The sequence below is a fragment of the Carassius carassius genome, chromosome 11, assembly GCF_963082965.1.
Source record: "Carassius carassius chromosome 11, fCarCar2.1, whole genome shotgun sequence".
In the NCBI taxonomy this organism is placed as follows: domain Eukaryota; kingdom Metazoa; phylum Chordata; class Actinopteri; order Cypriniformes; family Cyprinidae; genus Carassius; species Carassius carassius.
The window spans coordinates 27,969,878-27,982,994 of NC_081765.1; the positions used below are offsets into that span (position 1 = coordinate 27,969,878).

At 33.8% G+C, this 13,117-nt stretch overlaps 2 protein-coding genes across 2 annotated transcripts in view; both read left to right on the forward strand.

The window, feature by feature from the left end:
• The first annotated feature begins 537 nt into the window (after positions 1-537).
• Positions 538-3,723, forward strand: LOC132152519 (uncharacterized). The gene is made up of 4 exons (XM_059561278.1): positions 538-876; positions 1,965-2,021; positions 3,125-3,166; positions 3,254-3,723. Exons 1-4 carry the CDS (start codon positions 594-596, stop codon positions 3,496-3,498), a joined length of 627 nt encoding a protein of 208 aa, XP_059417261.1. The 5' UTR covers positions 538-593; the 3' UTR covers positions 3,499-3,723.
• Positions 3,724-9,791: 6,068 nt separating this feature from the next.
• Positions 9,792-13,117, forward strand: part of LOC132153142 (PTB domain-containing engulfment adapter protein 1-like) — a 212,261-nt gene continuing 208,935 nt past the window's right edge. Inside the window, exon 1 of the mRNA XM_059562439.1 lies at positions 9,792-9,900. The gene's annotated coding sequence lies outside the window, so the exon portion shown is untranslated. The remainder of the gene's footprint in view (positions 9,901-13,117) is intronic.

Sequence of the window (13,117 nt, forward strand, 5' to 3'; positions counted from 1 at the left end):
TCATTAGGATAATGATGTGTTACCAATACCAATACCAATTAGCTGTCAGTTCCTGCTGTCTCTTTCCGTTTTCTCAATCATAGATAAATGAAAATCAGCAACCATGTGCACAATGTTTCTTCCAATGCATTTGAACTACAATACTTGAAACCATCCTAAAATTAGATAAACAGTCTATTGCTGTACTTCTAAACTGCAGGCAGCAGTTTGTTTTTCTAGACTTATAAATATTTTCAAATATCTGTGCTTGTCAGAGTTTGTTTTTTCCTCTTCATCATCTGGTCAGCGAGAATAAATAATAGGCCTACTCTTTGTAAAACAGAAATGCTGCATTGGCTGCGGACAGAAGCAACATGCACAATGCTTTTAGTAATAGTTTTACAAATTCAATTTCATCTCATGCAAGTAAACAGAGGCATTGGGAGACAGGGTTTGCAAGTGAAGTTTCATGACACTCGGTGAGATAAGATAATGTTCTTAAAGCGTTACTTCTTCAGACAACGTCGCCACCTAGCGGTAGAATAAATGCAACGCACATCGAAAATGAAAGTAAACTTGCTCTATTTGATGTTTTAGCAAACGTGTCGTAGAAAATGGAGGAAATCATTTTGGAAAACAAACCTAAACTCATCAAATGGCTTAGTTCGGATTCAGACATTTTTCTGCAGTATGTTCAAGCTAAAAAACTTATAACAACGTCGCAGTATACTGAACTGATGGACATGAGAGCTATGGAAAGGGTTATCAGACTTCTTGACATTATCCTTGGAAAGGGTGAAAATGTGTGTCGAAAATTTCTGGATTTGCTGAAAGAAGATGATGTGAATGAAAGTTCTCCCGAACTCAGAGAATGGATCAAAACAGTGTACACTGAAGGTAAGTTGTTTTGCAAAAGCATTGTGCACATTTATGGCGAGGCCTAATGCATTCATTCATTCATATCATATCGACATAAAAATTAATTTTAGTTCATAAAGTCAAACCGGTGGTCCTTTTTAGCTGAAATGGGTAGAAAAATGGACCGCAGTCAAAGAGTCTTTTTTTCGATAATGGATTTTATTTATTTATTTTTTTTAAACGCAAATGGAAAGCAAAAGAGCTAGGCTACATGATGACTATATTTTCCAATTTAAAACTCTTCATTTAAGCCACAACATACAATATGACCTAATGAAAATGCCTTCCAGCCTGGTGTTAAGTCACACACATTAACAATGATATGGTACAACATATTATGTGATTTAATGGATAAGGATGGATTACTTTTTTACCTTTTCTAAATTTCTAATGTTTTCAACTGTTATTCATTTTCAAACATTTAAACCAGGCTGGGTTAACCTTACAGTAGTTTTCAACTGATTACTGTCAGACTTTCGAAATCCTTCATCACTTGATTTAAAAATCAAGTAAAATGACATTTTAATGCATGAATCAGAACTTACTTTGAGATCATTTTGTGGTTAAATGCTGATTTAAAACCATATCAAGAAATATTTTAGTGGCTATAATACTGTTTCTCAAATCCTTGCTTAGCTATGACAGGAAACAATGGAAAAAAAGTTAATCTTAAAAAAAAAAAAAACTATATACATAAACCCAAATAGGAAATAAGCTACAACAGTTATCAAATCAGCATGTGTCCTATTCTGTGTTCTAAATTCCGGAAATATTGATGTCTCATATTTTAGAGCAGTCACTGCTTTTATCTAATTTATGAAAGAAATCAATTATATCTGTATGTGGGTGTGGGAAAAAAAATACAGATATAACCCCCATTGTAATCGTTAACATTTTAATAAGTAACTGCAATTTTTTTCTCAGTAACTATAAATGATTACAATTAAATTTATTTTGTAATTAAATTATGTAATTCTTTTGCATGTAAATACTTTTACTCCCCAGCACTGACTTCTACTAATAATCATCCAATTTTTTTTTAATTTTTTTTTTAAATAATTTTACAGAACAGAAAACAGAAAATGACTGTAAAAGACGAGAAAGTGGTGACAGGCCAATACAGGGTAAGATTTTAGATCTTGATTAAATCTTTTTCCTGTATATACTGTATGCATGCATGCATGTATGTAGGGTATATACATGGATCTATATGAGTCCTTATATACATTAACAAGGATTTGGGATAAATATGATGTGATTTAATGGAAAACGATGGATTTCATTTTTGAGTTAGCTGGCTCCCTCAAATGTCTTTATTCATATAGTTAAGCTTTAGTGACATTGAATTGCACTGTATGGAGAATAACTGTAAAGTTACTATGAATACTTGTAAATGTGTATTGTGGTAAACTGGGCAGATCACTGAAATGCACTGCATTACCGTCCATAGTATGCTTGCATGACTTTTGCCATCCAAAATATTTATTTTTTATTTTTTCATCAGAGACCACATGGCAAGACATTCAGGCATCCAAGTAATATGTTAGTGTGATTTATTTATTAATAATGAAGAAAATATCAGATGTACAATCAACAATTGTATGAATTGACAGCTTTTATCGTTTATTTTTGAAGGCAACATCTCCGCATCTGGAGGCAGCAGTATAAATTCACCTGTCATAACATAAAAAAACACTGCCTAAAACTATTAAAAATGGTAATAAAATGTTGTTTAACCCTCAGAAGATATTGATCATGTACCTCTGAAAGCCAAAGTACATTTTATATAAGCTGTTTTATTTATTTATAATTGTTATTATTATTATTTTTATCTTTTTACATTGTTGTAAGCCCTCACATTTTGGACACATCTACAAATGGTTTAAAACGGTTTAAACGTTTTCAAACAATTAACATCACAATTAAATAGCTGAAAAGAATTGGGAAAATTTTGCTCGGACATGATCACAGGCACAATCAGGGACACAGCTACATTTTTATGTTTTTTGGTTATTAAAATGTGCTTATAATTAATAATAGCAATGATCAAAGACCATCAAGGGGGGCTTTCTTATCTGTTAACCTGATTTATTATGTAAGATACTTTATTCTCATTGCACAAGGTACAATGCAATTTAGAATGGCAAGTCTCATATATATGTGTGTGTGTGAATACATTAAGCCACGCTTCCTTAATAATAATCCTTTATCCCTGCTAATGTTTCAGACCAGAAACCTGATAGAGACTGTCAACAGATGCCAATACAAGGTTAGAATAAGTTGTTTTCTTTCTAGTCTATATAATTTTCTTTCCAGTGTCTGATGATTTTTTTTGTCTTTCTTTTTGTATTCCCAGATTGTCAGATGTTTCTAAAAAAAAACTTAAGTCTTTTGGTTCAAAAAGTGTGTAACATTGATCCAATTATTGATGATCTTGACCTACACCCTGAATCAGTTGCAAAGGTGAGAGCGAAGTCAACCAGTCAAGAGAAGATGAGGACACTGCTTGGCCATGTGAATTGTGAAAGCATTGCTAAGGACCTGGTCATCGCTCTGTTCAAGCATGAAAAACATCTAATGAATGAACTGCAGAACAACTAGTGAAAGTTGTATTGTTTACACACCAGATAAGCAGCATGATACTATGAAGTTCCATGATAAAATTATGCATTGTACAAATGAACCTTTTGCATAGTTTGTACTGCTTTAAATGTGTTTTAATGGACATCTTAAATTGTTGAAACATTGGTAGTTTTTCATTACATTTTATGAATATAATAAAGATCAAATTAATCAAAACCATTAATGTATTTTTGTCACCATTAAACGACAAACACCCTAACATCACATGCATTTTGTTATATTAAGTCTATCTATCTGTCTATCTATCCTTCTGTCCATCTATGTCTGTCTGTTTAAATGTATTTATTTAAACCCTTATAGCTACAGGCCGTTTTCATTCACGTCAAAGAAAAAATATTTGCCTGTTTTCACGTTCAGCTGTTTATAATCAAGTCAAGCGCAGGTGAAGCCGCAGTAACAGGATGGTGGATCAGTACGAGGGAAGCGTGACTAGAGCACCTGTTGGCGTTCAGCTCGAGACAGGTAAAAATAAATACAAATGTAATATTAACTGTAAACCATTGTTCAAACTATAGAGCTTTATTATAGGAAAACAGGGCAGTGAGAGTGACTGATATCACCAAAATAATACATTGCTAAATTTAAGTCAAATGAAAATCCTCATTACATATGCATCATCACACAATCGGTCTGTGCACAAAACCAACAAAGGTAATGTGCGTTTAATGTAAGCTAACACATCATGACAGCGCTCACAGCAAAAAAATAAAAAAAATAAAAAATAGCGGCAGACACCTCATGACAAACAAGCAGTGCTTATAATAAATCATAATATTATTGACACAGCGGCCTAGTAAATGTCCTCAGTTATGTTATTTGCGGCTTCCATCGTGACTTGAATAATAGCTAGTTTGTATATCAGCCTATATATATATATATATATATATATATATATATATATATATATATATATATATATATATATATATAAATGCTTTAAGTAATCTTTATTATTATTATAATTATAATTATTATTATTGGATTGTTTTGGATAAAAGCGTCTGCTAAACGACTTAATGTTATATATATATATATATATATATATATATATATATATATATATAGGCTGATATACAAACTAGCTATTATTCAAGTCACGATGGAAGCCGCAAATAACATAACTGAGGACATTTACTAGGCATCATTTTTCTTGTCGATAGAGATCCCCACAGCAGGTGGAACTTATCATAAAGTTACTGATAACTGATAGTGATATGTTTGGTTAATTTTTCTGTCATATAAAATTACTCACCCATTGTTTTATTCATTTATTCATTTATTTATTATTATTATTGTACAAAAATTACACAAAGATTTGTACAAGCATAGGCAATACAACTTGCAAGAAGTTAAAAAAAAAATATTCGAATATGTAAATGTAACAATTTAAAGTAACAAAAAGCTTCATAGGTCTTTCATGCCTTTTTTTGTTCTTAATTTTGTTTAATGTAGTACCATGCTGTTTAATCTCTTTTATAAAATGTTCAAAGTTTGGCTTAGCTGTAGTCCATTTATTTTTTATTTTTTTACATGAATGTGATATTTTCTAAGTAAATTAAGAAGTTGTCGAAGAAAGCACATCATACTTTTGGAATTAACATCGTCCTGTACAAAAAAAAAAAAAAAACTTATACAGATCATTTTGTGTACATGTTCCAAACAACCTAGAAATGAAATTAGAAACATCCAACCAAAACATAATATAAAAAAATAAAAATAAACAATAAAAAGATCATTCACACATTTTGTCATTGCTACAAAATTTACATAAGCTTTCAATATTCAAATTGAAACATTCAAGTATCTCCTTGACTGTAAATTTTGTGCAACATTTTATAGGATACCTCTCTAATTTTATTTCAGAACTTATTTGTTATTGACCATACTTTTCCCAGTTAACATTTTCATATTTAGTAGACCACAACCTTGTTGAACAAGGCAAATAGTTTGTTTTTTAAATATTTCTAATATATTTGTTACTACATTTATCTATTACTATATTAATATCTCCAATAAATATTGTATCACTACAAAAACTGGATTGATGGTCAACGTTAGAGAATCCAGGATTTCGTAATAGTGATACAACTCTGCCTGGAATTGCATCAAAGATAATGAAGAGTAATCTTTTGGCCTCACAGGGATCATAAATTTATTGAGAAATTCAGAATATGTTAAAAGTAGAACTTGTTTATTAAGCAACTGACTAACAGTAAGAATTCCACTGTCATACCATATCTGATTAAAGATTAACTTTTTTGGTACAATATATCTTTATTATTCCATATAAAATATCGATGCGGTGAAAAGTTATGTTTATAGATTAATTACAAAGCCAGCAGCGCCTGCTTATGAAAGTTTGCCAGTTTAACTGGGATTTTTTTCAACCAAAAAATTACATTTTAAAAGAACATTTTTGCCACCTAAAGAGTTAAATGAAGCAATAAGCCCCAAGAAGCAGTGGTTTATAGTGAATTTATAACAGCTAAGGAGCGTTGTTAATCACAACGTTGTTTGATAACTTCAACTTCAATTTATTTGTATAGCACATTTATACACAACTTCGTTGACCAAAGTGCTTCACAGTGTAAAATAAAAACAAAGTAGGCATACAAAATTTACAAGTACAGAATTAAACAAGAACTAGTTAAAAAGCCAAACTAAACAGATGAGTCTTCAGCTGAGACCTAAAGACGTCCACTGAAGGAGCTTGTCGAATATAAAGAGGGAGATTGTTCCACAGTTTAGGGCCTGCTACTGAGAAAGCAAGATCACCTTTTGACTTCTTTTTGGACTGAGGAGTAACTAGCAACAGTTGATTTGACATGATTTGAAATGTATGGCTCTATAAGTTTGGAAATATAGTTTGGAGACAAATTATGTAAAGCTTTAAAAACAACCAGTAAAATCTTGAAATCAATCCTAAACTTGACTGGTAACCAGTGAAGAGAACGCAGCACTGGAGTGATGTGCTCTCTTTTTTTGGTTCATCTCCAACTTTAAGGGGAAAATCTGTGTGTCATCTGCGTACATATGGCACGAGATGTCATAACGACGACAGATGGATCCCAAGGGGCGCATATACAAAGAAAACAATATAGGACTTAAAATAGAGCCCTGAGGGAGACCATATTTTAAAGGAACTACAGAAGAAGAGACATTTGCAAAATTAACAGAGATTGTTCTATCCTTAAGGTATGAATGGAACCATTTCAGAGCAGTACCCCTAAACCCAACCTCGCACTCCAACCTTTTTAAAAGAATTGAATGATCCACAGTGTCAAATGCGGCACTGAGATCTAACACAATTAAAACCACAGCCCTCCCAGAGTCAGATTCTAAAAACAAATCATTCAAAACTTTTACCAGAGCAGTCTCTGTACTGTGACCAGCTCTGAAACCAGATTGAAATTCATCTAAAAGAGCATTAATAGATAATTTGTAAAAAAAACAACCTTTTCTATGACTTTAGATAGGAACGGTAGTTTCACAATTATGTGTCTGGGTTCTTAGGATTATCAGACTCTACATTTAATTAAATGTTCTTTAATAACATGAAACTAAATCAAAAGGCTTATAAAAACTAAGGTGTTAAAATGGCAGCTGCAGCCAATGAGTGATCCTCTGCTGCCATCTCCTGGTTATAACGCTAAATTCATTTTCATCTTAAAAAGTCTTTATTTTTCGCCAAGACACGTTTTTGTCTCATTTCTAATGGCCTAAACAGTTACGATAGTGTTTATTTGACAGCATTTAAATGTACAATTATGTGTCTGGGTTCTTTCCTAGGATTATCAGACTCTACATATAAAATTTAAATGTTCTTTAATAACATGAAACTGTATGTTAATTCCACTATTGTTATGGTGTTGCAATTGTTTTGTTTCTCTGTTTCTGATAAGAATGAGGCAGGAGAGGTCTCTGTGAGAGTATCTTCCTATAATAGCACATATAAAATGAGCTTCACCGGAAGATTACGAGCTGGTTTATCTTTGTAGTTCTAAATAGCGTTCCGTGCATACGGTCATTTGGGGAAGACATTCCATACACATTAAGTCAAGTCAAGTCAAGTCAAGTCACCTTTATTTATATAGCGCTTTAAACAAATTACATTGCGTCAAAGCAACTGAACAACATTCATTAGGAAAACAGTGTGTCAATAATGCAAAATGATAGTTAAAGGCAGTTCATCAATGAATTCAGTAATGTCATCTCTGTTCAGTTAAATAGTGTCTGTGCATTTATTTGCTATCAAGTAAACGGTATCGCTGTAGATGAAGTGACCCCTACTAAGCAAGCCAGAGGCGACAGCGGCAAGGAACCGAAACTCCATGGGTGACAGAATGGAGAAAAAAACCTTGGTAGAAACCAGGCTCAGTTGGGGGGCCAGTTCTCCTCTTACCAGACGAAACCAGTAGTTCAATTCCAGGCTGCAGCAAAGTCAGATTGTGCAGAAGAATCATCTGTTTCCTGTGGTCTTGTCCTGGTGGTCCTCTGAGACAAGGTCTTTACAGGGGATCTGTATCAGGGGCTCTAGTTGTCCTGGTCTCCGCTGTCTTTCAGGGTAGTAGAGGTACTTTCTAGGTGCTGATCCACCATCAGACTGGATCTGGTGGCTACGGTGACCTCGGAATAAGAGTGAACCAGACAAATATTATTGTAGATTCCATTCTTCTAATGATGTAGCAAGTACATAGGGTGTTATGGGTAGTGTTCCCAGTTCCGGTTTACCTACTTAATGCAGCCTAAAAATCCTTTAGAGGATTTGGATATTAAAAGCATATTAGTATGTTATGTGTAAGCCAGGTTAAAGAGATGGGTCTTTAATCTAGATTTAAACTGCAAGAGTGTGTCTGCCTCCCGAACAATGTTAGGTAGGTTATTCCAGAGTTTAGGCGCCAAATAGGAAAAGGATCTGCCGCCCGCAGTTGATTTTGATATTCTAGGTATTATCAAATTGCCTGAGTTTTGAGAACGTAGCGGATGTAGAGGATTATAATGTAAAAGGAGCTCAATCAAATACTGAGGTGCTAAACCATTCAGCGCTTTATAAGTAATAAACAATATTTTAAAATCTATACGATGTTTGATAGGGAGCCAGTGCAGTGTTGACAGGACCGGGCTAATATGGTCATACTTCCTGGTTCTAGTAAGAACTCTTGCTGCTGCATTTTGGACTAGCTGTAGTTTGTTTACTAAGCGTGCAGAACAACCACCCAATAAAGCATTACAATAATCTAACCTTGAGGTCATAAATGCATGGATTAACATTTCTGCATTTGACATTGAGAGCATAGGCCGTAATTTAGATATATTTTTGAGATGGAAAAATGCAGTTTTACAAATGCTAGAAACGTGGCTATAAGGAAAGATTGCGATCAAATAGCACACCTAGGTTCCTAACTGATGACGAAGAATTGACAGAGCAACCATCAAGTCTTAAACAGTGTTCTAGGTTATTACAAGCAGAGTTTTTAGGTCCTATAATTAACACCTCTGTTTTTTCAGAATTTAGCACTAAGAAATTACTCGTCATCCAGTTTTTTATATCGACTATGCATTCCATTAGTTTTTCAAATTGGTGTGTTTCACCGGGCCGCGAAGAAATATAGAGCTGAGTATCATCAGCATAACAGTGAAAGCTAACACCATGTTTTCTGATGATATCTCCCAAGGGTAACATATAAATCGTGAAGAGTAGTGGCCCTAGTACTGAGCTTTGAGGTACTCCATTACTCTCTCCCATTGATTTACCATTGCTTGGCCCTCTGTAATTTAATCACCACTAATCAGGGAGCTGGAAGAGTTATTTCCACAGAAATTATATTTATTCATTTAGATGGTGATTGTCAAATTATGAATTGCTTAAAAAATAGAAATGTATTTACATGTATTTTTTATTAGAAAATAATGTTTAAAATTTGTCATAAATAAAAAAATTTTAAACATTGTTTTTACAATAGCTTAAGCCCTTTCTGGGGGCCTAGAGAGCCTTGATGGTTCACTTCTGGTGTGTATGTTTGGATGCTGTGATAGAAGGCAGCTGCCTAAGGCAGATTACTGGTTTTTGGAACGGAGCCATCATGTTTTACCGCATTTGTGGCTCTCTAAGTCACTTGTGTAGCCTATACGAATTGTGTCTTTTTGGTTTCAAGTGCTACAGCTTTTGCCCATTCAATCTGAAGTGTCCTCACTGCAGTTGGTTAATTGTTATTCCTCCTCTTGCCTGCCTGTCTGATGTTCTAGGGCCAGTCTGATGCTGCAGCCGCAAGTGGATCACTGCACGGCATCTCACGCATCTCACCGCAGACAGTGTAATGGAAAACAAGGCCAGAGATGTCTCCTTCCTGAAGGACTGATGTGAGTCAAGAGTTCCTATTTCCCTTAAACAGCTTATACCAGCATTAATGTCTGCTCTGGGTTGGGTTGAGCTCGTTTGTTTCTTGCTAGTCAAGAACACATTGGAACAGATTGTGGACAGATGAATACTGTCCGGAAAGCTTAACTGAACAAATTTAAATAGTATATAATTGAGAGAATGAGGGGTCTACCAGTGCAAGCTGACAAGATATCATGTGTTAAATGCTAATTTAACGTAAATGTGTTTTTAACATTCTGTTAGTTCAGGGCTATACATACATTAAATATGTGGAAGTTGACATTGCAGGAATGAAAACCAGAACAGACAAGAGTCTGGTTATTCATGTTTTTGTGATGTTGATTTTAAATATTAAAAGGGAACGCTCATCCAAAATTTTACATTAAGTCAATATTTAGAAATCCTCCAAACCTGACTTTTTGTGTCTTCTATGGAACACTTAATTACACTTATTGTCGATGCTATGAAAGTCAATAGGTTCCAGTGTTGTTATGGACCTCAGTGTTGTTCAGTACGTCTATCTCTCTGTGTGTGTTCCACAGAAAAGTCATACAGGTTTGGAACAACACAAGGGGGTAAAAAGGTTCAACCACACGAGACCTACAGTTCATATAACAGATCTTTCATTGTGCGATGAGTATGTTGGTATTCTCCAACTAGATACATTAGGGTGTGAGTATTGGATATCTCAGGCTTATTTAAAGGCCTAGCACGTCAGCTGCAGTATCTCCACAATGCTCCCCAGAACTCTGTTGTCCTCTCAATAGCCGCGTTGAGCTTAGAAGCATTCCAAAATAGTTTTTGCTTTCTACAGGCTATAGTAGAAACATGGGGAATCACAGTGTCGAATGTCAGTTACTTCCTTGTTTTCCGTTCCTCTGACAGAGCTTCTTCCATTCTGTCGCTCCCCTTGCGCACATTATTAAGTAGCCTTTAGTGCCTTATAGTGTGGCTTACCATGAAGCTTTTAATAGTAAAAGAGTTTCAAATAACTATATCAGTATTTGCTAGAATGCTGGGTGTTAAGGGCCGTTCACACAGGACATGTTTTTGCTTAAGGAGCTGCTGAACGGAGCATACTGTATGAGAATTGTTTTTTTTTTTTTTTAAAGATGAACGACTTTTTACTTGGAACTACTTTCCATGGTAGTCACAGAGAAATGCAGCATAATGTTCAAAGACTTACATAAATACGGAGAAAAAAATTATCGGTCAATTTAGTTTCCCATTAAAGTATAGAGCGATAGTTTTATATTATGGCTAAGTTTTGTTTAAACCCTAAACATTTCGATCTATCAACCTTTGAGACCATTAAGAACTCAACCACATTATCTTGTTCTTTGGCTACACAATGGAAAGTGGCAGAACCAAATTAGAGAGATCCTGTATGGACGGAAAGTAGAAAATCATAATTTCCTCTATGATTTCAACACACAGATGATGCCAACATGATATATGAGTCTGATTACTTGCCCTTTGAAGCTAATTGACTTGTCTTAACAGCTGAAAAGAACAACATTTTATAACTCCATCAGAAACTTGTTTACCTTGATTAATGATGTGTCATTCTGAGTCACATTATGCTTTTAAAGTTGATTTATGTGACCTTTCAGGGACATTTGGTCATGGGAAAAATGGCATATAAAGCTGAAAAATGGCATGTAAAGCTGAGCAAGACCAACATAAGTCAAAAAAAAAAAACTAGATTATCCTAAATAACAAATACTTGAAAATGTTGAGCTGTGTGTGTTTTGGCTCCGCCTTTTTGTTTGCTAAGCTTCTTGTTTATGCTGTCTTCATAAGAGATTACTAGAAGTATGTTTAACATAAGATTCTTTATCTCATTCTGTCTTGTTTACCACGCAGTTCAGTAAAATTATAGATGCCATTAAAACATTTTATTGGCAGGTTATGGCTTTTAGAAAACACAGTAATGAGTTGCATCCATCTCACCTCAGGGCTAACAGAAGCAGGATTGGTTTTAAGTGGCAGTTTGATTAGGTCAAATCTAATTATGTCGCCTTATTAAGTAAAGTCCCTTTTATTTTGCCGTCTGGACAGTATTTGAACTTTTCACCCTTTGTGCATGGCAAAATAACAATATTAAAAGTCAAAGCAGCTTTTTATGATCCATAAGCTGAAATTCATTGTAATTTGGTGTCTCTTCAGTTTGGATGCTTGCTACTGTTGTTTCAGATTCTATGGAAATTTTGATTAGTCACAATATAGATGCCATTTCAAAATCATTTATCCTTTCATTTAGTTTGAGCTCACTATCATAAGAAACCAGATCATTTACATTAGTAGTGCAGTACATGCTCCCTTCTGTCTAAGTTATTTAAACTGTTTGACTGCACTGTATCCATGCCATTATGACTTGGAATAACTGAAGGCTTTGTACGGAATTCTCATTTGTTTGTGAAGCTCTTACTGAATGTTAAACTATTATGTAATATATAGTGAGAATCTTCACAGGGGAATGAACATTTGTTACACTCGTTGAATATAGTATTAGTTTTTCAACTAAAAAACATATAATATTTTAATTTGCATAAGATTATTTGATCATGATTATGCATATGAAATGGTTTGGCACCAGAACTGAGCATCTGAGAAAAAATAATACATAAAATCCTATTAGCATGTTGATGTCTTTTAAATCCAGAGAGAGTTACACATTTTAGAGTTGAAAACATTACATATCATAAGGTTTAAGAAAACTATAACAAATAAGACAGAAAATTCTTTATATGGAAAAAAAAATGTGCAACAACTTCATGCAAAGAACTGTTAAAACTTTAGTTTAGTTTGCTAATTAACTCCCGTGAAGTAGAAGAGGACAGAAGGTAAAAAAAAGAAATAAAATAAAAACACCCACTCAATTTAGATAACTTGCTAACTTATGTATCAGTGTGTGACTCATTTAAAATTACCATTCAAATGTAGATATTTTCTTATGATTAATTATTTATTTAGTTTTGTTTCAAAGGCCCATGAAGAAGAACACTTTTTCTCCACAAGAACTTATTCTCCATTATGTTTTTAGGGGTTAGAGTAAAATGAAACAGAATACAAAATTAAATAATTCACAAAAATGTAATAATAGAATACACAATTAAATAATACACAAAATGAAAAGCAGGTAGTTGATTTCTGGCCTCAAAATCATAAATTATAACAAAAAAGATTGAATTGTTT